Source organism: Sphaeramia orbicularis, chromosome 4 (assembly GCF_902148855.1).
Source record: "Sphaeramia orbicularis chromosome 4, fSphaOr1.1, whole genome shotgun sequence".
NCBI classification, from domain to species: Eukaryota; Metazoa; Chordata; class Actinopteri; order Kurtiformes; family Apogonidae; genus Sphaeramia; species Sphaeramia orbicularis.
Genome location: NC_043960.1, coordinates 57,926,612 through 57,948,430, shown reverse-complemented (window position 1 = coordinate 57,948,430; position 21,819 = coordinate 57,926,612). Strand labels below are relative to the sequence as shown.

At 45.9% G+C, this 21,819-nt stretch overlaps 1 protein-coding gene across 3 annotated transcripts in view; it reads right to left on the bottom strand.

Moving 5' to 3' along the window:
* Nucleotides 1-1,982: 1,982 nt before the first annotated feature.
* slc1a7b (solute carrier family 1 member 7b) overlaps nucleotides 1,983-21,819 on the bottom strand; it is a 48,172-nt gene continuing 28,335 nt past the window's right edge. The window contains exons 2-12 of one of the 3 annotated variants that reach the window (XR_003935316.1): nucleotides 18,879-18,958; nucleotides 15,377-15,592; nucleotides 9,124-9,166; nucleotides 8,812-9,043; nucleotides 8,617-8,716; nucleotides 8,129-8,362; nucleotides 6,567-6,761; nucleotides 5,871-6,005; nucleotides 5,674-5,773; nucleotides 2,110-2,846; nucleotides 1,983-2,022 (exon numbers count right to left, since the gene is read on the bottom strand). Coding sequence is in view for 2 of the 3 variants with exons in the window: in XM_030133044.1 (XP_029988904.1) it covers nucleotides 2,604-2,846; nucleotides 5,674-5,773; nucleotides 5,871-6,005; nucleotides 6,567-6,761; nucleotides 8,129-8,362; nucleotides 8,617-8,716; nucleotides 8,812-9,043; nucleotides 9,124-9,166; nucleotides 15,377-15,592; nucleotides 18,879-18,958 (1,578 nt within the window). In the remaining variant the exon portion in view is untranslated. The other 2 variants (XM_030133044.1, XM_030133043.1) reach the window with 2 other exon arrangements.

Here is a 21,819-nt window from a genome sequence, read left to right as displayed (position 1 = left end):
AAGAATAAAACAAAGATACACAAGAATAATAGAAGGAACTGAACATTAAAAACACTAACCACCCATCACTGAGTGGATTCCACCCCCCACACCCCCACCCCATATCCACTACCTTGGTAACGTGTGGCCAGCATTTTGTACACAGGCTTTAGTCACATGCTTTAGTAATCTGGGCCCACCGTTTAAAAACTATTTCCACCATGTCGCCTCAGGGGCTCCGTAATGATCTTTCATTGTAAATGCTATTATAGAAATAAAGGTGAAGACATTGTTTAAAGTGAAATAAAAACTTTATTTAAAAACACAATACGTTCTCAATGAAACCTGGCCACCCCCCCAGACTGAACCAGACTCATTTCATTCCTTGCTGCCATAACCCAGACATTCTCTCCATCCAGGTTTTGTGTTGTTTCTTCATGTTCATCTTTCTGTCAATAAAACACTTCCCTTTCAGCACTGTGCGTTTCAGTCCAGTCATTCACTCCGTCTTGACAGTTTGTATTCGACCCCCTTGAACAACGCCACGAATGACGCACTACTGCCTATTACGAACACCTTATGTCCACCTTAAGAACGCCGTGTCTGTACGTCCGTTCATGTGAATGTCGTACGGGACCCCTAATAACAACATAATGTGTTCTTGTGATCTACTTGAGGCCACTGTAAGAACCTGAGGTTCTGGAATGGCCTCCTGATCCACGAACATCGTGCATTGTTCTTCGGTTGTTCCTAAGGCATTCGTTAGGGCATTCTATCAAAGCAGATTTTGTAGCGCATTCGTAGAAAGTCTTGCACAAGATCATCCACCTGGCTACGAACTTAGGAACGGTCCACGAACTCTCCATTCTTATAAAGCCGCCTTGAGAAAGTCATAAGAAAAAGTCCATAAATCATTCGTGCGGTGTTCGTAGCCATTCGTAAGGACATTTGTGACTGAGGCATTAATGATAGTTTGACAAATGTGCAGGCGGCCCCTGTCCAATCCAAACCCCAGATCACAAGTTTAAAACAACCTAAGGGACAGTATTTCAAATATGAAGACTTTTTTATGTTCTCTATTATATGTACGTAGGATCCAAAATGATGTCAGAGGGGTGGTATGTATGTGCAGAGGTGTTCGTGATAATTGGAAATGACAGTTCTTCCTTCGTACATACAGTCGTAGAAAAATTAGGTTCAAATGTCTGTGTAGGTTCTCATTTGTCTAGGTCATGGTTCTTCTTGGTGGTTCTTCTGGGTTCAACTGGACTGGTTTAGCTCTTTTGAAAATGTTTCATCTCTTGGAAAACAAGAAGATTAGGTGAAGATGGTTCCAAATGTTTTAACCCAATATAGGTGAAATCATACAAAATCAACCGGTCTATCTAAAATCATTGCTATTGAGAACAGATACTGAAAACTTTTAAGTAGCAAAAAACACGTATTCAAATGATCAACAAGAGCCACTTGGCTTACATGACACTGAACAACCAGGTTTGGTTTTCACACTATTCAAGTACCAGGAAACGTCCTCCTGATGCTTTATTTACCTGAAAATACTTGAAAATGTTGAAGTCCATCAGTGTAGCACCGCCAGCATCATTAAGGCAGAATAAACCAATCAGGGTCTTTCATTTCATTCACCTTCTGATCATCAGATTCTAATCAAATACTTCTTGTGTTTGATGAAACCAAGGATCAGATGCACGTTGTACTATCAAATATAAACTATAATACAAACCAGCATTATTCACGCGTTACAAGGACTCATATAAAAGATCATATAAAATGTAGATATCAAAGAGTGAGCAGTTTATCCACGCCAGTGATCGTGTTCTGCCATATTCAGAATCTGAAACTTTAAATGAAAAAAGAGAAAACAAACCAAAAAAACCCCCATCTTCCATAACTTCCTTTTGTCATTCATTCATCTGCCAAAGCAAGTTTTGTCCAGAAATTATCATTAAAAATATTAAAATGTGGTTCCAAAGGTCTCACCACCAATGAGGTTGACCTGAACTCAGTCCAAAAGCCCAAAGTTACCTCCTGCACCGGTGTTCCTGAAGGTCCCGTTCAGATCATCTGACTTCTGCACTGGTGTTCCTGAAGGTCCAGTTCAGATCAGCTGACCTCCTGCACCGGTGTTCCTGAAGGTCCTGTTCAGATCATCTGACTTCTGCACCGGTGTTCCTGAAGGTCCAGTTCAGATCATCTGACTTCTGCACCGGTGTTCCTGAAGGTCCCGTTCAGATCAGCTGACCTCCTGCACTGGTGTTCCTGAAGGTCCAGTTCAGATCAGCTGACCTCCTGCACTGGTGTTCCTGAAGGTCCCGTTCAGATCAGCTGACCTCCTGCACTGGTGTTCCTGAAGGTCCAGTTCAGATCAGCTGACCTCCTGCACTGGTGTTCCTGAAGGTCCCGTTCAGATCAGCTGACCTCCTGCACTGGTGTTCCTGAAGGTCCCGTTCAGATCAGCTGACCTCCTGCACTGGTGTTCCTGAAGGTCCAGTTCAGATCAGCTGACCTCCTGCACTGGTGTTCCTGAAGGTCCCGTTCAGATCAGCTGACCTCCTGCACTGGTGTTCCTGAAGGTCCAGTTCAGATCATCTGACTCCACTCAGAGGCTACACGTTGGTCTCAAGGCCATTCATGTCGATGGTGCAGTGCTCTGGGCACTTCTTCAGGAGTCTGGGAGGAACCACAGGTTTTTTCCTCTCAGGCCGTGGATGGACTCCCTCCTCCAGCTGTATGAGACGGGCCACGTCCGGGGGGAGGAGCTGACTCTGGATGCCAGGGGGCGGGGCCTGGTAGGTACCGTTGGTGTTGTTACAGTTCATGGTTGGTTTTCTTTCACAGATTAAAGGAACCTGGAGAGCAGCAGGGTCAGGAAGAAGAAGAAGACAAAAGAGGGAGGGGAGGAGGGGCAAATACTTCAGTCTTCATCTATTTATACGTGTCTGAATCTCCTGTTGGGAATCTAATCTAATCTAATGTACTTTAATCTAGTCTAATCTAATCATTAATCAATCAATCAATCAATCAAATTTTATTTATATAGCGCCAAATCATAACAAAAGTTATCTCATGACACTTTACAGACGGTCAAAATCAGACTCTGAAATGAAATGATTTGAGTTATTCCTACATGATAGTAATATGATGTGAGGTTCTCCTTGTACTTTTATCCGACTCTTTTTTTTACATGTATGGACTTGAACAAACCCTGATTTGAGCCTGAAATATAGTCCCTGTGCACCGGCCCCTGTGCACCAGCTCCGTGACGTACTTCCGACCTCGACAGTGATCGATAAGTCAGTTTCCAGTTAACTTCATGCTTCAGTCACAACAGCGAGTAAATGGATGGACAGAAAAACTTCAACTTCAACCGTGAGAAAAAGGAGTAAATCTAATCTGAGGGACACTTTTAAGGTCCACAGAATGGTGGGTGGATCCAGTGAACACTGCTGGGACACTGTGCACCAGAGTGAGACGCTATAGTAGTGAAATAAGCTTCCATCACATTCCTGAAGACCCTGTCCTTCGAGCGCAGTGGATACACAAAATATGAATGATGGGATTTGTTGTTCCTCAGCACACAAAGGTTTGGAGCAGACATTTGGATCAGATCCATAGAACTGCTAAAGGTGGACAGGTTTTAGCTACAGACGTCGTACCATTGTAGTTTGAATGGAACAACTATGCCAGCAGCAAGACACGGGCCGGCGTTTGGGAGAACTGGACATGCCCGTCAACTCCAAAGCCTGGTCCATCAAGTCCAGAACTTGGCCCATCAAGTCCAAAACCTGACCCAGTGAAGACTGAGGAGGAGGTTGGTGAAGCTATGGTCCCAATGCTAGTGGACCAGGACTACTGAGCCAGTCCCACAGTGTGTGTTGACCCGGAACAGGATGAGAACATCCAAGGAATGGAGACCTTACAGACTGGACATCCATCAGTCTTGGCCTCATCTACAGCCTGTCCGTCCATGGGAGTGGATCTGTCCTTCACTGTGGTTCTCCCTCTGGTTTCTTTTTTTCCACTGGGTTTTTGGAGTTTTTCTTTGCTGAGAAGGAGGGTCTAAGGATGGGGGATGACCAGGACATTCATCCATTTGCTCCACTGACTGTTTACTAAACTAATTATTTGAATGTTGCTTATTTTCATATTCATCAAATTTTGTAAAGCCCTGTGAAGCATCCATCCATCCATTATCTTCCGTTTCATCCGGGGCCGGGTCGTGGGGGTAACAGTCTAAGCAGGGATGCCCAGACTTCCCTCTCCCTAGACACCTCCTCCAGCTCTTCTGGGGGGACCCCGAGGCGTTCCCAGGCCAGCTGAGAGACATAGTCTCTCCAACATGTCCTAGGTCTTCCCCGAGGTCTTCTCCTGGTGAGACATGCCCGGAACACCTCCCCAGGGAGGCGTCCAGGAGGCATCCGAAACAGATGCCCAAGCCACCTCAGCTGGCGCCTCTTGATGTGGAGGAGCAGCGGTTCTACTCCGAGCTCCTCCTGGTGACTGAGCTCCTCACCCTATCCCTAAGGGTGCACCCAGCCACCCTGCGGAGGAAAATCATTTCGACCGCTTGTATCCGGGATCTTGTCCTTTCGGTCCTGACCCAAAGCTCATGACCATAGGTGAGGGTAGGAACGTAGATTGACCGGTAAATCGAGAGCTTCACCTCTCAGCTCAGCAAGCAACCTTGTTGTGATATTAAGCTCTAGAAATAAAATTGAATTGAACTGAATTGAATTCAATTGAATTAATTGAATTGAATTGGATTGGATTGGATTGGACTGGATTGGATTGAATTGAATTGAAGGGCAACATGGTGGTGCAGTGGTTAGCACTCGTGCCTCACAGCAAGAAGGTCCTGGGTTCGATTCCAACACCAGTCCCACCCCCAGGGGGGGTGGGACCTTTCTGTGTGGAGTTTGCATGTTCTCTCCGTGTCTGCGTGGGTTCTCTCTGGGTACTCCGGCTTCCTCCCACCATCCAAACACATGCACTGATAGGTTAATTGGTTAATCTAAATCACCCATAGGTGTGAATGTGAGAATGATTGTTTGTCTCTATACGTTCAGCCCTGTGATGAACTGGGGACATGTCCAGGGTGTACCCCGCCTTTGCCCTTAAGTAGCTGGGATAGGCTCCAAGCGACCCCCGTGACCCCTAGTGAGGATAAAGCAGGTTCAGAAAATGAATGAATGAATTGAATTGAAACAGCAGCTACAGCAGGTCTGGCTACTAGAGCATCTCACTCTGGTGCACAGTGTCCCACCAATGTTCACTGGATCCACCCACCGTTCTGTGGACCTTAAAAGTGTCCCTCAGATTAGATTTACTCCTTTTTCTGACAGTTGAAGTTGAAGTTTTTCTGTCCGTCCATTTGCCCGCTGTTGTGACTGGAGCAGGAGGTTAACGGAAACTGACTTATCGATCGCTGTCGAGGTCAGAAATATGTCACGCAGCTGGTGGACAGGTGCTTTCTGACAGATGAATCAGCAGAATTTTGCTTTACTTTCTCTTTAATGTGGTTCCAAATATTTTGTGTATTTTTTAAAATAACATCATTGACAACAACATCCACCCTGTTCCGTGTTGAATTGCTGCAGAACAGAATATTGACAGTATGGTGGGAAAATTGAAGTCAGGGCTCCATTTGACTTTACGTAAGAAAAGACTTAAACTCACTCCGTCTCCTTCTTTCAGGAAGTCTTTCCTACAGATGTGTGCCATGATGCCGGTGGCCAAAGCGTCCCCCATCACATTGACCATGGTACGAAATCTGTCTCTGTGGAGACAAAATGTGTTAAGGTTCAAAAGCCTTTTCCATGTTTTCAGTATGATCAATGATCACAAAGACAGAAGTAAACACACATGCTACTTACAACGCCCAGTCAACTGCAATAATCAGAGTGATGTCATCGGTGGGTAACCCAACAGAGGTTAGAACTATCACCATGGTAACCAGTCCAGCCTGTGGTATTCCTGCTGCTCCAATACTGGCTGCAGTAGCTGTGATACTGGAGGGGACAGGGACAGCAGCCATGTCAACAGAAGGACATGTCCACAGACTGACCTGTCCACAAATGGACCTGTCAACAGGTGGACCTGTCTACAGGTGGACTTGTCCACAGGTGGACCTGTTCACAGGTGGACCTGTTGACAGGTGGACCTGTCCTAAACGGACCTGTCCATTGATGGACTTGTCCACAGATAGACCTGTCTACAGATAGACCTGTCCTGTCTACAGATGGACCTGTCTACAGATGGACCTGTCTACAGATAGACCTGTCCTGTCTACAGATGGACCTGTCTACAGATGGACCTGTCTACAGATAGACCTGTCCTGTCTACAGATGGACCTGTCCACAGATAGACCTGTCCTGTCTTGATATCTGGTCTCTATAATTGAAACTACCATTAGAAGTTTCAGTTGTCAGTTCATTTGTACATTTGACATACTTTCTAAACTAAACACTTCATGGCATTGATGTATTTGTGTAGATGAAATATTGTTGATGTTTTGATCCTAAAGTCTTCTTGACCATGAGCACAGATGGACTCCTGTGGAACCTACTGACCTGATAGTGATGATCTGGCCAAAGTCCAACTCATAATTGTTGACTTGTGCGATGAAAATGGCAGCCACAGCTTCATACAGAGCAGTTCCATCCATGTTGATGGTGGCGCCCACAGGCAGCACGAAGCGAATGATGCGACGGTCGATGTGGTTGTTCTCTAAGAGGCACTTGAACGTGATAGGCAACGTGGCAGAACTGAAGAAGACAGAGGAGAAGACACACAAGGGGTTCGCTATTTATCCAAGAAAAAATTCCAGACTTTTTCCAAACTGCTCTTTTTTCTCCAGACTTTGACTTTCTGTACTTTTATATTTGTGTTCCGACTGTTTTGGGTCAGATTGTACCTGGTGTGTCCAACAAACATTCATTTTAATACATGTATGAATGATTTAATGTATAATTTGCTGTAAATTATGTTTTACTGACAAATGTTTTCAAGACGTGAAAATCACACAAACCACTTCCACTAGATTCCTTCCAGTTCTGACCGACAGTGACATCAGCTCAGGTTTGTCTACACGTTCCTCATGTGTATATTTATGATCTCACACATTCTGTGCCTTTGAACAAACTCTAAAATTCAACTAGGAGAGAAACTTTTTTCTACACTTTAAGACTTTCCCACAAAATTTCAGACTTTTCAAGGTCTGGAAAACTATGTATCAAAATTCCAGACTTTAAGATTTTCAAGACCTGCACAAGCACCAGGGACAGAGCTCAGGAGTCAAAGGTCAAAGGTCAAAGCATCTATTACACAAGATCAGGCATCTAAGCACCTGATAACTGGTGTGGTGACAGAGACATGAGACATGTGGAATCCTTCGTTACATTCCCAGGATCCAAGATCCAAGAGTGAACCCAAACCTAAACCAAAACTAAACCCAAAAAAATCAAAACCAAACGCAAAAACCCAAACCAAACCTCAACTTCAACCAAAACCCAGGGTCAGGGTTCTGTCGGTCTGTTTCTGCGTTTGGGTCAGGGTTCTGTTGGTCTGTTTTTGGGTTAGACTTAGTGTTCTGTCGGTCTGTCGGTGTGTTTTAAAGGCCTGTATCAGGTCACCCTGTCCCCTTCATCAGTTCAATCTCTTTTTTCATCAATGAAAACTCTTGTGTTTTGTGGTTTTCTAGGTTTAAAACTTCTTACAGACAGTAGGTGGTTTTCCGTGGACCTGACTCAACCCTATCATCAGGGTTTAGGGTACTGCCCTGGTCATGTGTGTGTAGGGGGGTGGGGGGGCAGTATGTATGGAGGCACTAGCCCCAACCAAACCTCCTCCATATACACAGTTCTGATGTGGGTAAGTGTCATATTTTCATGAACAATAGCTAACAAGTACACACTGTTTAATGGAACCATGCACTGAATAGATGTACTGGTAAAAAAAACCTCTCAGTGCATTGTCCATTGTTAGGCTAACCCTAACTCTAACCCTAAACATATTTAAGTAAATCTAACTGTAAGTCAAAAAGTTAGCTAACTTTTAAACTGTGACTGAAGCCACTTTGTCGGTATTTTCGGAGTACCTGCTGACCCCATTGTTCACTGTGTCCTTATTTTACCTGGAGGAGGTTGCCAGGGCGATGAGCAGGGCTTGCAGGATTCCCCGTATGTAAACAATGGGGCTTTTTTTGGTGATGAAGAAGTACATGGCAGGCAGGATGAACAGGCCATGTAACACAAGGCCAAACACCACAGTCACTGCGTAGAAACCCAGCTTCTTCCCCATGGCAGACGGATCACTCATCTCTAGGATCTTACCGGCCACCAGGAACACAATCCCAAAGGGGAAGTACCTGGAGGGACACAAGTTACAATTCAAAAGTAGAACATTCACAAGAATGGGTAGAGAACCTGATAAACATATGAAATAACACATATTTAACTGACATCTATTTAACCCTCTGGTCCTTCTGGTAACCCTAACCCTAACCTAACCCTAACCCCCCAACCCCCCCAATGGGCTGTCAGGATGTACCATATGTAAGGTCCCATACTAAAGCAGTGACTGTTCCATCTGTCTATAGCTGTTTGAATTCAGTCCACTAACCATATGACAATGGCAACAATCTTGAGAACAGCTTCGTTCAGGCTCTGGCAGAAGTTCACCAAGGCGCTGCCGTTGGGTCCCATTCGTCCCAACATAATACCTGTGGAAATGGTCTCAAATGAAGGCTTTTTGCTTTTACTTATTTCAGTACGAACACACTGTACTATTGTACAAATAAAACCAACACCATCTTACCCATAGTGGCAGAAAAGATCACAATTCCAAGAACATTCATTCCATCACTTGTTCCCTCCCGGGTTTTTATGATCACATCAGGGGGTGGAGTCAAGTCAAGGGCAAAGTTCTGGACGTGACTTCCATTATCGTCTTGGATACCATAGATGAGCGCTCGCCGTGTTGTGGACTCGGACTGAGCCTGACTCACTGCCGGCTTGGCTCTTAGGATGTATTCACTACTGGTTCGATACTAATACAAGGAAAGAAGAACAGTCAGCTGGTCCCAAAAGAGCAGAAGAAATGTCTTTGAGAGTGTGTGGTTGTTCTCACCTGTTGAAATGTCGCCTGGACCAGATTGGACGGGAACATGTTTCTGCAAGAAAGTACACAGTTCTTAAAAACACTGTTTCATGGAACAACTGTAAGGCAGTAGTTTACCGGCCAGAGCTCAAAACGCTTCCATTAATTTGAAAATGACATCTGACCGACTTTTCCTTGACAGTAATTCAAAAGTCTCATAGAATTCGGTTGGTGTTTGTTGTATGTTTTTCTTTCATGTTACTAGGTTACTGTCTCCTTTGGTTTGGCACCGAGACTACACCAGGGACCTTCAACCTGAGACGGAACCAGCACTGAGTAGGACCATGGAGCTGAGTTCACCTTAACAACATCAGGACCAAAGGGCACAAGTACCAAGGAGCTCCTCATGTTCTTCAGTTCCATTAAGAGTTGAGATTCTCTGTCCTGGTTAAGACTGGGATAGTTCCATGATCTGAGGTAAGTGGTGCCATCCCATAATAATACACCAATGGGATTGGTTGTTTAAAAAAAAAGAAAAGAAAAAATTGTTCTTGTCCGAGTATGTTTATGTTTATGCATTTGGCAGACGCTTTTTTCCAAAGCGACTTACAGGGGAAAACCAATCAAATCACTCAGTCAATCAAATTTTATTTATATAGCGCCAGATCACAACAAAAAAGTTATCTCATGACACTTTATATATAGAGCTGGTCAAAACCAGACTCTAAGCCAATTTACAGAAACCCAACAGTACTAGAATACAGATCAAACTGTTTTAAATTGTGGGGACTATCCTAACCGTCAGGTTAAAAAAAAAAAACCTATGCAGGCTAGTGGCAGGCAACAAATGCAGGTAAGAGACAGTCAGATATTATTCTGAAATAACGCTGAAATTTTCAACAATTACTCACCCATTTGTAAAAAAAAAAAAAAAAAGAAAAAAAAAAAGAAAAGAAAAAGTAGTTAAAGAAGAGAGTCAGAAAATAAGAGCTCCAGCAGTAGGGAGCCTTAACCCTAACCCTGACCCTGACCCTGACCCTGACCCTGACCCTTTAAACAGCTGCTTCTGTTTGTGATTGGTTCAGTCCACCTCAGACTGGTCACATGGGGCGTGTCAGTGTTTAAATGGCTGATTCCAGACTCATACTTCCACTCAAAGTGCTTCACATTTTTGATCCATTATTCATTCACACAGAGATGGTGTTAAACCTCATCTGTATCCACAGCTGATGGGTGTGTGTGTGTGTGTGTGTGTGTGTGTGTGTGTGTGTGTGTGTGGCTGCAAACGGCCCCTCCCACCACCACATAGGCAGTCCTACAGCCAAGGTGTGTGATTTAAGTAAATGAACAGATTAATTATAAATCTGAATGGGCCGACTACTCCAAACATTAACTCTTACACATGTACAAGACAAAGCAGTGCGTCTGAGGCCACAAACCAGCCTTTATTAAATGTATGTTTAGTTGATTAACTTCCTAAACCATGAGGTTCAAACATATGACATTTAAGAACTAAGCAGGTGTAATTTACTATCAGTAGATACAGATATGCCCCCCCCCCCCCCCCCCCTTGAACTGCCACCTTATCGTGGTGGGGGAGTTTGTGTGCCCGAATGATCCCAGGAGCTATGTTGTCGGGGGCTTTATGCCCCTGGTAGGGTCTCCCAAGGCAAACAGGTCCTGGGTGACGGGCCAGACTAAGAGCAGTTCAGAAGCCCTTATGAACAAGAAACATCTAAAAAACGTGACGTCGCCCGGTACGGCGCAGCCGGGGCCCCACCCTGGAGCCAGGCCTGGGGTTGGGGCTCGTATGCGAGCGCCTGGTGGTCGGGCCCATGCCCACGGGGTCCGGCCGGGCCCAGCCCGAAAGAGCGACGTGGGCCCACCCTCCGACGGACTCACCACCCATCGAGGGAATCATAGGGGCCGGGTGCAGTGTGGATTGGGTGACAGTCGAAGGCAGGGAGCCCGACAACCCGATCCCCGGACACGGAGTCTAGCTCTTGGGACATGGAATGTCACTTCGCTGGGGGGGAAGGAGCCAGAGCTTGTGAGGGAGGTTGAGAGATACCGTCTAGATATAGTCGGGCTCACATCCACACATAGCTTGGGCTCTGGAACCCAACCCCTCGAAAGGGGCTGGACTCTCCACTTCTCTGGCGTTGCCCGCGGTGAGAGGCGGCGGGCTGGTGTGGGCTTACTCATAGCCCCTCAGCTCAGCCGCCATGTGTTGGAGTTCACCCCGGTGAACGAGAGGGTCGCGTCCCTACGCCTTCGGGTTGGGGACAGGTGCCTCACTGTTGTTTCGGCCTACGGGCCGAACAGCAGTGCAGAGTACCCGGCCTTCTTGGAGTCTCTGGGAGGGGTGCTGGATGGTGCTCCGACTGGGGACTCCATTGTTCTCCTGGGCGACTTCAATGCCCACGTGGGCAACAACAGTGAGACCTGGAGGGGGGTGATGGGGAGGAATGGCCTCCCTGATCTGAACCCGAGTGGTGTTCTGTTACTGGACTTCTGTGCTAGTCACAGTTTGTCCATAACAAACACCATGTTCCAACACAGGGATGTCCATAAGTGCACTTGGCACCAGGACACCCTAGGCCGGAGGTCGATGATCGACTTTATTGTCGTATCATCAGACCTCCGGCCGCGTGTTTTGGACACTCGGGTGAAGAGAGGGGCAGAGCTGTCAACCGATCACCACCTGGTGGTGAGTTGGATCCGCTGGCGAAGGAGGAAACCGGACCGACTCGGCAGGCCCAAACGTGTTGTGAGGGTCTGTTGGGAACGTCTGGCGGAACCCGATGTCAGTGTGGTCTTCAACTCCCACCTCTGGGAGAGCTTCTCCCAGATCCCGGGGGAGGTTGGGGACATTGAGTCCGAGTGGACCATGTTCTCCACCTCCATTGTCGAAGCGGCTGCTCGGAGCTGTGGTCGCAAGGTCTCTGGTGCCTGTCGTGGCGGCAATCCCCGAACCCGGTGGTGGACCCCGGAAGTAAGGGATGCCGTCAAGCTGAAGAAGGAGTCTTATCGGGCCTTGTTGGCCCGTGGGACTCCCGAGGCAGCTGATGGGTACCGGAAGGCCAAGCGTGCTGCAGCCCAGGCGGTTGTGGAGGCAAAAACTCGGGTCTGGGTGGAGTTTGGGGAGGCCATGGAGGAGGACTATCGGTCGGCCTCGAGGAAATTCTGGCAAACCATCCGGCGCCTCAGGAGGGGAAAGCAGTGCGCCACCAACACTGTTTACAGTGGAAGTGGGGAGCTGCTGACCTCGACTGGGGATGTTGTCGGGCGGTGGAAGGAATACTTCGAGGATCTCCTCAATCCCACTGCCACGTCTTCCATAGAAGAAGCAGAGGCTGAGGTCTCAGAGGTGGACTCATCCATCACCCAAGCTGAAGTCACCGAGGTGGTTGGCAAGCTCCTCGGTGGCAGGGCACCGGGGGTGGATGAGATTCGCCCTGAGTACCTTAAGTCTCTGGATGTGCAGGGACTGTCTTGGTTGACACGTCTCTGTAACATCGCGTGGCGGTCGGGGACAGTACCTCTGGATTGGCAGACCGGGGTGGTGGTTCCCCTTTTTAAGAAAGGGGACCGGAGGATGTGCTCCAACTATAGGGGGATCACACTCCTCAGCCTCCCGGGGAAAGTCTATTCCAGGGTACTGGAGAGGAGGATCCGACCGATAGTCGAACCTCGGATCCAGGAGGAACAATGCGGTTTTCGTCCTGGTCGTGGAACGCTGGACCAGCTCTATACTCTCCATCGGGTGCTCGAGGGTTCATGGGAGTTCGCCCAACCAGTCCACATGTGTTTTGTGGATCTGGAGAAGGCGTTCGACCGTGTCCCTCGTGGTATCTTGTGGGGGGTGCTTCGGGAGTATGGGGTCCGGGGCCCTTTGCTAAGGGCAGTCCGGTCCTTGTATGACCGAAGCAGGAGCCTGGTTCGCATTGCCGGCAGTAAGTCAGACCTGTTCCAGGTGCATGTTGGACTCCGGCAGGGCTGCCCTTTGTCACCGGTTCTGTTCATAATTTTTATGGACAGAATTTCTAGGCGCAGCCAAGGGCCGGAGGGGGTCCGGTTTGGGGACCACAGGATTTCATCTCTGCTTTTTGCAGATGATGTTGTCCTGTTGGCCTCATCGAACCTGGACCTTCAGCGTGCACTGGGGCGGTTTGCAGCCGAGTGTGAAGCGAGCGGGATGAGGATCAGCACCTCCAAATCCGAGGCCATGGTTCTCGACCGGAAAAAGGTGGTCTGCCCTCTCCGGGTCGGTGGGGAGTCTTTGCCCCAAGTGGAGGAGTTTAAGTATCTCGGGGTCTTGTTCACGAGTGAGGGAAGGATGGAGCGTGAGATTGACAGACGGATTGGTGCAGCGTCTGCAGTGATGCAGTCGCTGTACCGGTCGGTTGTGGTAAAGAAGGAGCTGAGCCGAGAGGCGAAGCTCTCGATTTACCGGTCAATCTACGTTCCTACCCTCACCTATGGTCATGAGCTTTGGGTCATGACCGAAAGGACAAGATCCCGGATACAAGCGGTCGAAATGAGTTTCCTCCGTCGGGTGGCTGGGCGCACCCTTAGGGATAGGGTGAGGAGCTCAGTCACCAGGGAGGAGCTCGGAGTAGAGCCGCTGCTCCTCCGCGTCGAGAGGGGCCAGCTGAGGTGGCTCGGGCATCTGTTTCGGATGCCTCCTGGACGCCTCCCTGGGGAGGTGTTCCGGGCATGTCCCACCGGGAGGAGACCTCGGGGAAGACCCAGGACACGTTGGAGAGACTATGTCTCTCGGCTGGCCTGGGAACGCCTCGGGATCCCCCCGGAAGAGCTGGAGGAGGTGTCTGGGGAGAGGGAAGTCTGGGCATCCCTGCTTAGACTGTTACCCCCGCGACCCGGCCCCGGATAAGCGGAAGAGAATGGATGGATGGATGGAGATACAGATATGACTGACATGTGGCCAAATTTAAAACAATTACACTCCACTGAAATCAGATCATTATGTCACTTTTTGTTTTCTTGGAAAAACATCAAAAACAACAAATTGGTGCATTTTCACCCTCCATTCCACTGGTCTACAGGTCACATGGTTCCAGGTGTAAGTCTCTGATCCAGACTAATCCAGTCCTAAATGCTGGTTGGTTGTAGTTTCACACATGCAGTCTGGGGTTAATGATAGAATGGGTTTAAGTCCAGATGAATATTAGTGTCAGATCTACTTCAAACACTGTCTGCACATGACACTACATGGACTGTACAGGTTCTATCAGTGGAACATTTATAAATCTATTGGATAAATGGACACAAACCAACATATATGTGTTAGAACACACCATCATATACATGGAAAACAGCAGCAAACCAGCGCTTTGGTCATTAGTTTAACAATTAATCTGATTAAAATATGGAACATTTAACACATTTAATTCAGGAGGATCATTTCCAAAACACTGTAGAGCAGTGGAGTCAGTGGGACAAGCATCAGCACAATCAGCACCAGGTCTCAAACATGTGGCCCGGGGGCCAAATGTGGCCCCCCAAAGGTTCCAATCTGGCTCATGGGATGAATTTGCAAAGTGCAAAAATTCCACAATCAAGGCTGTGGAACTCATTATAGTTCAGGTTCCACATACAGACCAATATGATCCACAGTCAAATAATAGCATAATAACCTACAAGAAATAATGACTCCATATTTTCTTCTCGGTTTGATGTGAAAAAAATAATATTACACTATACCTATAGTTTTATAATGACAACTTAAAATGTTTTTCCTTGTTTTAGTGCAAAAAATAACATTAAGTTCTGAAAATATTTACGTTTACAAACTATCCTGTAACAATAAAATATGAATAACCTGAAGAAATATGAACAACCTGAAATGTCTATAGAAAGTTAAGCACAATTTTAACAATTTTCTGCCTGTTATTAAGTGTTTAGTGTCTTTGTAGATCCGATCCATAATGCACATGTAGAAATGATAAGTTGAAAGCATAATGTTGTTAAAATTGCACTTATTTTTCTTAAGAAATCTCAGTTTTTTCAGGTTATTTCAATCTTTTTTGTTTGGATAGTTCATAAAAGTAAGTGTTTTCATAATTTAATTGGGTGTTTTTGGACTAAAACAAAGAAAAATTAGGAGTTGTCATTATTTATGGGTTACTATGCTTTTATTTTACCGGTCCGGCCCACTGGAGGTCAAATTGGGCTGAATGTGGAACCTGAAAGGAAAAGAGTTTGAGAGCCCTGGTTTAGAGGGATCTGTTTATGACAGGGTCATGTGTGCTGGTCTCACCGTATGAGATCTAGTAAGGCATCCGCTGAACTCATGATCGGTTTGTTGCTGTCCTCAGAGTCTTCTTTCTGGGCTGCCCCCCCTGGGTGAATGATGGACACCATGATAATCCCCACGATTACAGCCACAAAGGTGGTCCACAGGTAATAAGACACTGTGATCAGCCCAAGGCGACTGGAACACTTGGCATCCAGGGCTGCGAGTCCGGACATCAAACTGGAAAAAACAAGCATGGCTTTTAGACTGACCATCAGTGGGTTTACGACAGTGGTTCCCAGCCGTTTTCAGCTTGTGACCCCATTTTAACATCACAAATTTCCAGTGACCCCAGACATTCAAAACAGAGACATTAATTTGTTTTTGATCATGTAATAGTTTGCTATACAATGTTGCAAATAAATGTTAATTTTAGACGACATTTAGTCTATATAATGTATATTATTATGGACGGAGGCAGTAAATTCAGGTGTAGATTACTGCACAAAGGGAGAATTTTATTTTCCTTGGTCAGGATATGTACAGTCAGTCCAGCTTGGATTTACAAGGCTGACAATTAACACTGAACAAACAAGAACTCAAACTATGAATTATGAAAGAGCTGCAGCATCTGAAACTGACCACAGTGAACATTTGACAGATAAACAGAACCACAGTGCTGCAGTTTCACACTCACAGTTTGTCATGTCTTTTATGTATTGGGATTGTCTCTGTCAACTCACCATATATTTGTTATTAAGTTTTTATTTTTATCAATTACTAGAAATTCCAGGTGACCCCACGTGGGGTCCCGACCCCAAGGTTGAAAAACACTGGTTTACGAGTTCAGCGTCATGTGGCGATCCTTGGTTTACGGTAAACTCTTCACAACATTTGAACCCATCCGGCAGTTTCATGAAACAACACAGAGACAGATCAAGACAAATGTGAGTTAGAGCAGGGAGACAAACACCACATAAACAACGGATCAAAAAATGTATGTCAAATATGAGGTCAAATATGCAACAAGAGGAAAACACTGGTGTAGCCTTGGATTTTAGGATTTAATGCACCATACGATGAAACCACCATGAAACAATGGAAAAGTGTCATCATCTTTGGATTTGCTGATATTTACAATTGATCTGATGGAAACACAACTAAAGTTCATTATTTTCAGTTGTCCGTTTTCTTTGCATGGCAACAGCAAGAAGTGTCTGGTAAAAATGTGCATCAAATACCCATGTTGGACTTGTGTACTTTTGAATACATTTAAGAGCTGTGGTTTGCATTTGTTTAACTTTTGTTGCAGCAAAGTTGTTGACTCAGTAAACAGACAAATCCCTCACTGAGGCAATGCAGAAAACACAGACAGAGACGAGGCGGGTTTACCGGGATAAACACTGTTTTCTGATTGGACCACAGTCCTACAATAGGAAAACTAAAATTGTCCATTGTCTATCTCTGTACCAGTCCAGTCCAATTACAGAATGAATGAACTGGTAAAGTTAGCACCACTCATGGAAGTAGCCTATCCAAGCTAACACCAACCTTTAGCCCTGAATGTCAGTTTTCACAGTAATAGTCAGTCCTTTCAGTGGTCAACTCCACTACTCAGAAGTAGAACACACACAACAGTGCACAAAGTAGAGACACAACGGGTGGGTGGGGCTTATTTTAGACTCACTGTCAATAACACAATAACACACTCACTGCTGTTTGTCCCACAGAAGAACATGACAGCGCTGGATTTGTTTGGAACTATTCAGGTTTACATGAACCACATGATCACCGGAGTGGCCACATCAGAGCATAATTGTATTGTTTGTTTTGTATTGTAATTGTATAATTCATAATTGTCTTGTATAAAGGGTGCTGGTTAGAATGAGAGGGTTTCAGCCAATCAGGTGTCAGCATTCTGCTCCCCACTGCCCAGTGGAGCAATACAGAAGTTCTTAAAGAAAACCACAATATTTACAACAATTTGGATACGGCTTCCACAGTTTTGGTGACAAAGCACACCAGTTAACATGTTTTTGATGAGAAAATGGCACTCTTTTGATCAGCGTAATTTAAAAAAATGTCGGGTCAAGTGTTTGGGCGGTGGAGCCCCCTGTTGGCACTGTCCACACACTTATGGCTAAATTGTAAGATCCGTTTTTTGAGAAGGGTTTCCTCTATCTTTTGGTGATATTTAGATGCCAGTAAAACAAACGCCCTTGGAAAAGATTCATTTTTGAAAAACGGGAGTTTCTGGGTGCGCATTTTACTTTGAAAGGCCAATTGCCCAGTTCCTGTTGGCGTTAATTCATGGGGTCTGCTCAATGACACAAAACATTCAGCTTTCATTTCATGTCTCTACTTCAGTCCGACTGGCTGCTAGGGCCGTTTGGTGGACCTGGGGGGCACTACAGAGCACATTTTGGCACCAAAGGAGTTCATTTTTTTAATTTAGGAAATTTTTTTGTCAGACGTCACATGCATGCGAAATTTGGTGAGTTTTTGAGCATGTCTTGGAGGTGAAATTCCAGCTGAAAGTGAAGGCGGTTTAATATAAAAACAAGTGAAATACCATTGGGCCTTGGCTTTCAGGGACTCTCCTTCCAGGCTTGGTCCCTAATTATTATAGAGCACCGTTCCCTGGACCATCTGTGGACCTGCTGCTGTGGACCATCTGTGGACCTGCTGCTGTGGACCTGCTGCTGTGGACCATCTGTGGACCTACTGCTGTGGACCTGCTGTGGTGGACCTGCTGCTGTGGACCATCTGTGGACCTACTGCTGTGGACCATCTGTGGACCTACTGCTGTGGACCTGCTGCTGTGGACCTACTGCTGCGGACCTGCTGCTGTGGATCATCTGTGGACCTACTGCTGTGGACCATCTGTGGACCTACTGCTGTGGACCTACTGCTGTGGACCTGCTGCTGTGGACCTACTGCTGTGGACCATCTGTGGACCTACTGCTGTGGACCATCTGTGGACCTACTGCTGTGGACCTGCTGCTGTGGACCTACTGCTGTGGACCATCTGTGGACCTGCTGCTGTGGACCCACATGTGGACCTACATGTGGACCTGCTGCTGTGGACCTGCTGCTGTGGACCTGCTGCTGTGGACCCACTGCTGTGGAAATGCTGCTCCTCCTCTATCATCATCATCATCATCATCATCATCATCATCACCACTCATTTATCCATAGAGTTCTGATAGTGTTTATCATATAGTTCCATAGATGGTACAGGTTTATAGTATTAGTACTAACTGTTACAGTAGTAGTATATCCACTGGTAGTACTAGTATTTGTAGTAGTAGTATATCCACTGGTAGTACTAGTATTTGTAGTAGTGGTATTAACAGTTGTGTGTATTAGTACTAGTTCTTGGTAGTTCTATTAGTTCTAGTTCAGTTCCATGTTCCTTCATATTCATCTGTTTTTCTCTAATTCCACTGCATTAGAACCAACACAGTGTCAGCTCAGTGCATACAGACCAGATGTGTGTCAGAATGTCCTGAACCATCAGACGTACCTGGACACAACCAGGGGGAGGATCAACATCTTCAACATCCTCATCAGCAGTTCCCCTGGAAACTGGAAGTACTTCACTTCCTGTAGAGGACACACAACAAAGCAGTCCATGAAACCAACAGACAGTGAATGGAGTTATCAGAGCTGAGGTGGATGTGTGGGCTCTGCTCCACCTCCAACAGAGGTACTGCACAAAGAAGTGTGTGTCCAAGAACAGAAACCACACCCTGAGGTGTTCCATGAATGGAATCTGAAGAAGAAGAAGAAGAAGAAGAAGAAGAAGAAGAAGAAGAAGAAGAAGAAGAAGAAGAAGAAGAAGAAGAAGAAACCTTGTCCAAAACAGGAAGGTCTGACCTGAAGACAGAGAGCAGAAGGACAGGTGTCTGATGAAGAGTGGTGCAAAGTGGTGGAGAGTGGTGGAGGGTGGTGGAGGGTGGTGTAGAGTGGTGGAGGGTGGTGTAGAGTGGTGGAGAGTGGTGGAGGGTGGTGGAGAGTGTGCAGAGTTGGTGGAGGGTGGTGTAGAGTGTGCAGAGTGGTGGAGGGTGGTGTAGAGTGTGCAGAGTGGTGGAGGGTGGTGTAGAGTGGTGGAGGGTGGTGTAGAGTGTGCAGAGTTGGTGTAGAGTGTGCAGAGTTGGTGGAGGGTGGTGGGGGGTGGTGGAGGGTGGTGCAGAGTGGTGGAGGGTGGTGGAGGGTGGTGCTGGTCCAACTTTTTTGGAGGCAGGAGTTGTGGTGGTTGAGGACCATGTGTGCAGACGGAACTGGGGGGGGGGGGGGGGCTGATCCCCCCTCCACAAATTGATCAGTTTACAATCCACTGATTCCAGAGGGTGGAGGCTGGAGCAGAGGGTGGAGGCTGGAGCAGATCCATGCTCAGTTGGGAAAGCAAGGTGTTAAACACTTCCCACTAATCGTGGGTTAATAAAGTGAACAGCTGATCCATGAACATCCCAGTGTCTGCGCTGCCTTACATGACTATGACTAATGATGCGTTCAGTTGTACTCGTAAACCAGAATTTTAACGTCGGAAAAGCATTAAAATCTAGCACCTACATGTATAAATGTTGGGTTTTTGTTTCATTAACTGTCCGTGTTTTTTGAATGTTTAGTCTGTGTCTACAGGGTGCATGTGTTTGGCTGCACAGGGATTTTTTTTTTTTATTAATTGTGTTTATTATAACAAAAAAAATACAAAAGTACATCCTTACAGAGGGAATTCCTGATATTTCATTCACAGTGTGAATTTCATTTCCTATTTCATGCCCTGTAGTCTGTACTTCTGACTCTAACCCTTATTGGTATGAATGGGTTGTTTCAGTGTCTACTTCTGTTCTCATACACATTATGTTTATAATCATTTACATGAAGGCACGATTGGGAATCACTTCAATTTTATGTTATTATTAATTTTTGCACAGACGTTCTTTGCTTTTTTGTTAGAATTCAGTTCAAGTGTCTGTGCTGAGAATGAGATTCTTCATCCTGTTGAAATCAGCAAATGTTGAAATAAAACATGAGCAGAAGGAATGAAGTTTAGGAACAAACCAGACAAATAACAGTTCGATCATATATGGACAGTACTGATCAGGTAGGACTTGGTTTACCAATAGTCAATCAGTCACCAGATTTTAATGTTATAAACACACACACACACACACACAAACACACACACAGGTCCAGTTTGTCCACGTGCTTCTTGACCGCAGACCTCAGTGCTGTTGGTCTGGAGTCATTTCATAAACTGGTGGCTGTTTTTTGGGGGACGGGGTCGGGGGGAGGGGGTGGTGGTGGACCCTGATAATGGGTCAGCACAGGCTCAGTTCTGTTCCCAGTCCTCCGTGTGGACCTGCACAGCCTTCACACTCCTGTCACCTGGTGTTCCTGCAGGGTCCGTTTGGAACATTAGCCTGTGACATCATCAGACTGACTTCCCATCTGACTTCACTCTAACTCAGGGCTGTCAAACTCATTTTCTTCCGGGGCCACGTTCAGCCCAATTTGATCTGCAGTGGGCCGGACCAGTAAAATGATAGCATGATAGCCAATAAATAATGACGACTCCAAATTGTTTTAGTGCAAAAAAATTACACTCAATTATGCCAATATTTACGTTTACAAACTATCCAAACAAAAAGGATGTAAATAACCTGAAAAAAAAAAGAAATTTGTTAAGAAATATAGGTGCAATCTTATCAATATTTTGCCTCGACTTATCATTAAAACATATGCATTTCAGATCAGATCTACAAAGGCACAAAACATTTAGTAACAGGCAGAATATTGTTAAAATTGCACTTAATTTTCTTTTGCCATTTCGGGTTGTTCATATTCAGGTTATTCACATTTTATTGTTAAAGGATAGTTTGTTAATGTAAACATTTTCATAATTTAATGTTTTTTTCACTAAATCAAAAAGAAAAAAATTGGTGTTGTCATTATTTATAGGCTGTTGTGATATTATTTTTGAGTTTGATGCCTTAACTTGCACTTAGCAAATTCATCCTGGGGGCTGGATTGGAACCTTTGGCGGGCTGGTTTTGGCCCCCGGGCCGCATGTTTGACACCTGCGCTCTAACTGATCCGGCTGCGTTCTCAGATGCAGCAGCAACAGTGAGTCTTCAGCCTATTGTATGCTTTTCAGTTTTGCACAGTGTGGTTTGTGTTTGAACCGGTTCTCCCAGTCCAGAACATGTCTGGGGGGATAACGGCCCTGTTCTCTTCATTTGATAAATGAGCTCCATTTCCTTTCACTTGGATGACCTTATAGTTACACATGTCCATCAGCTCTATCGTTGACTGTCTTTGGTTTAGACTTTCAGCTCATGTGTTTCTGTCTGTTTTCATGCATGTGCTCTGATACAAGGTGAATTTCAGCTCCTTTCCTCTGGACGGAGGTTTTCAGTCCTCAGGTGCAGGACACAGCGTTCTGAAAACAGCTTTGTTCC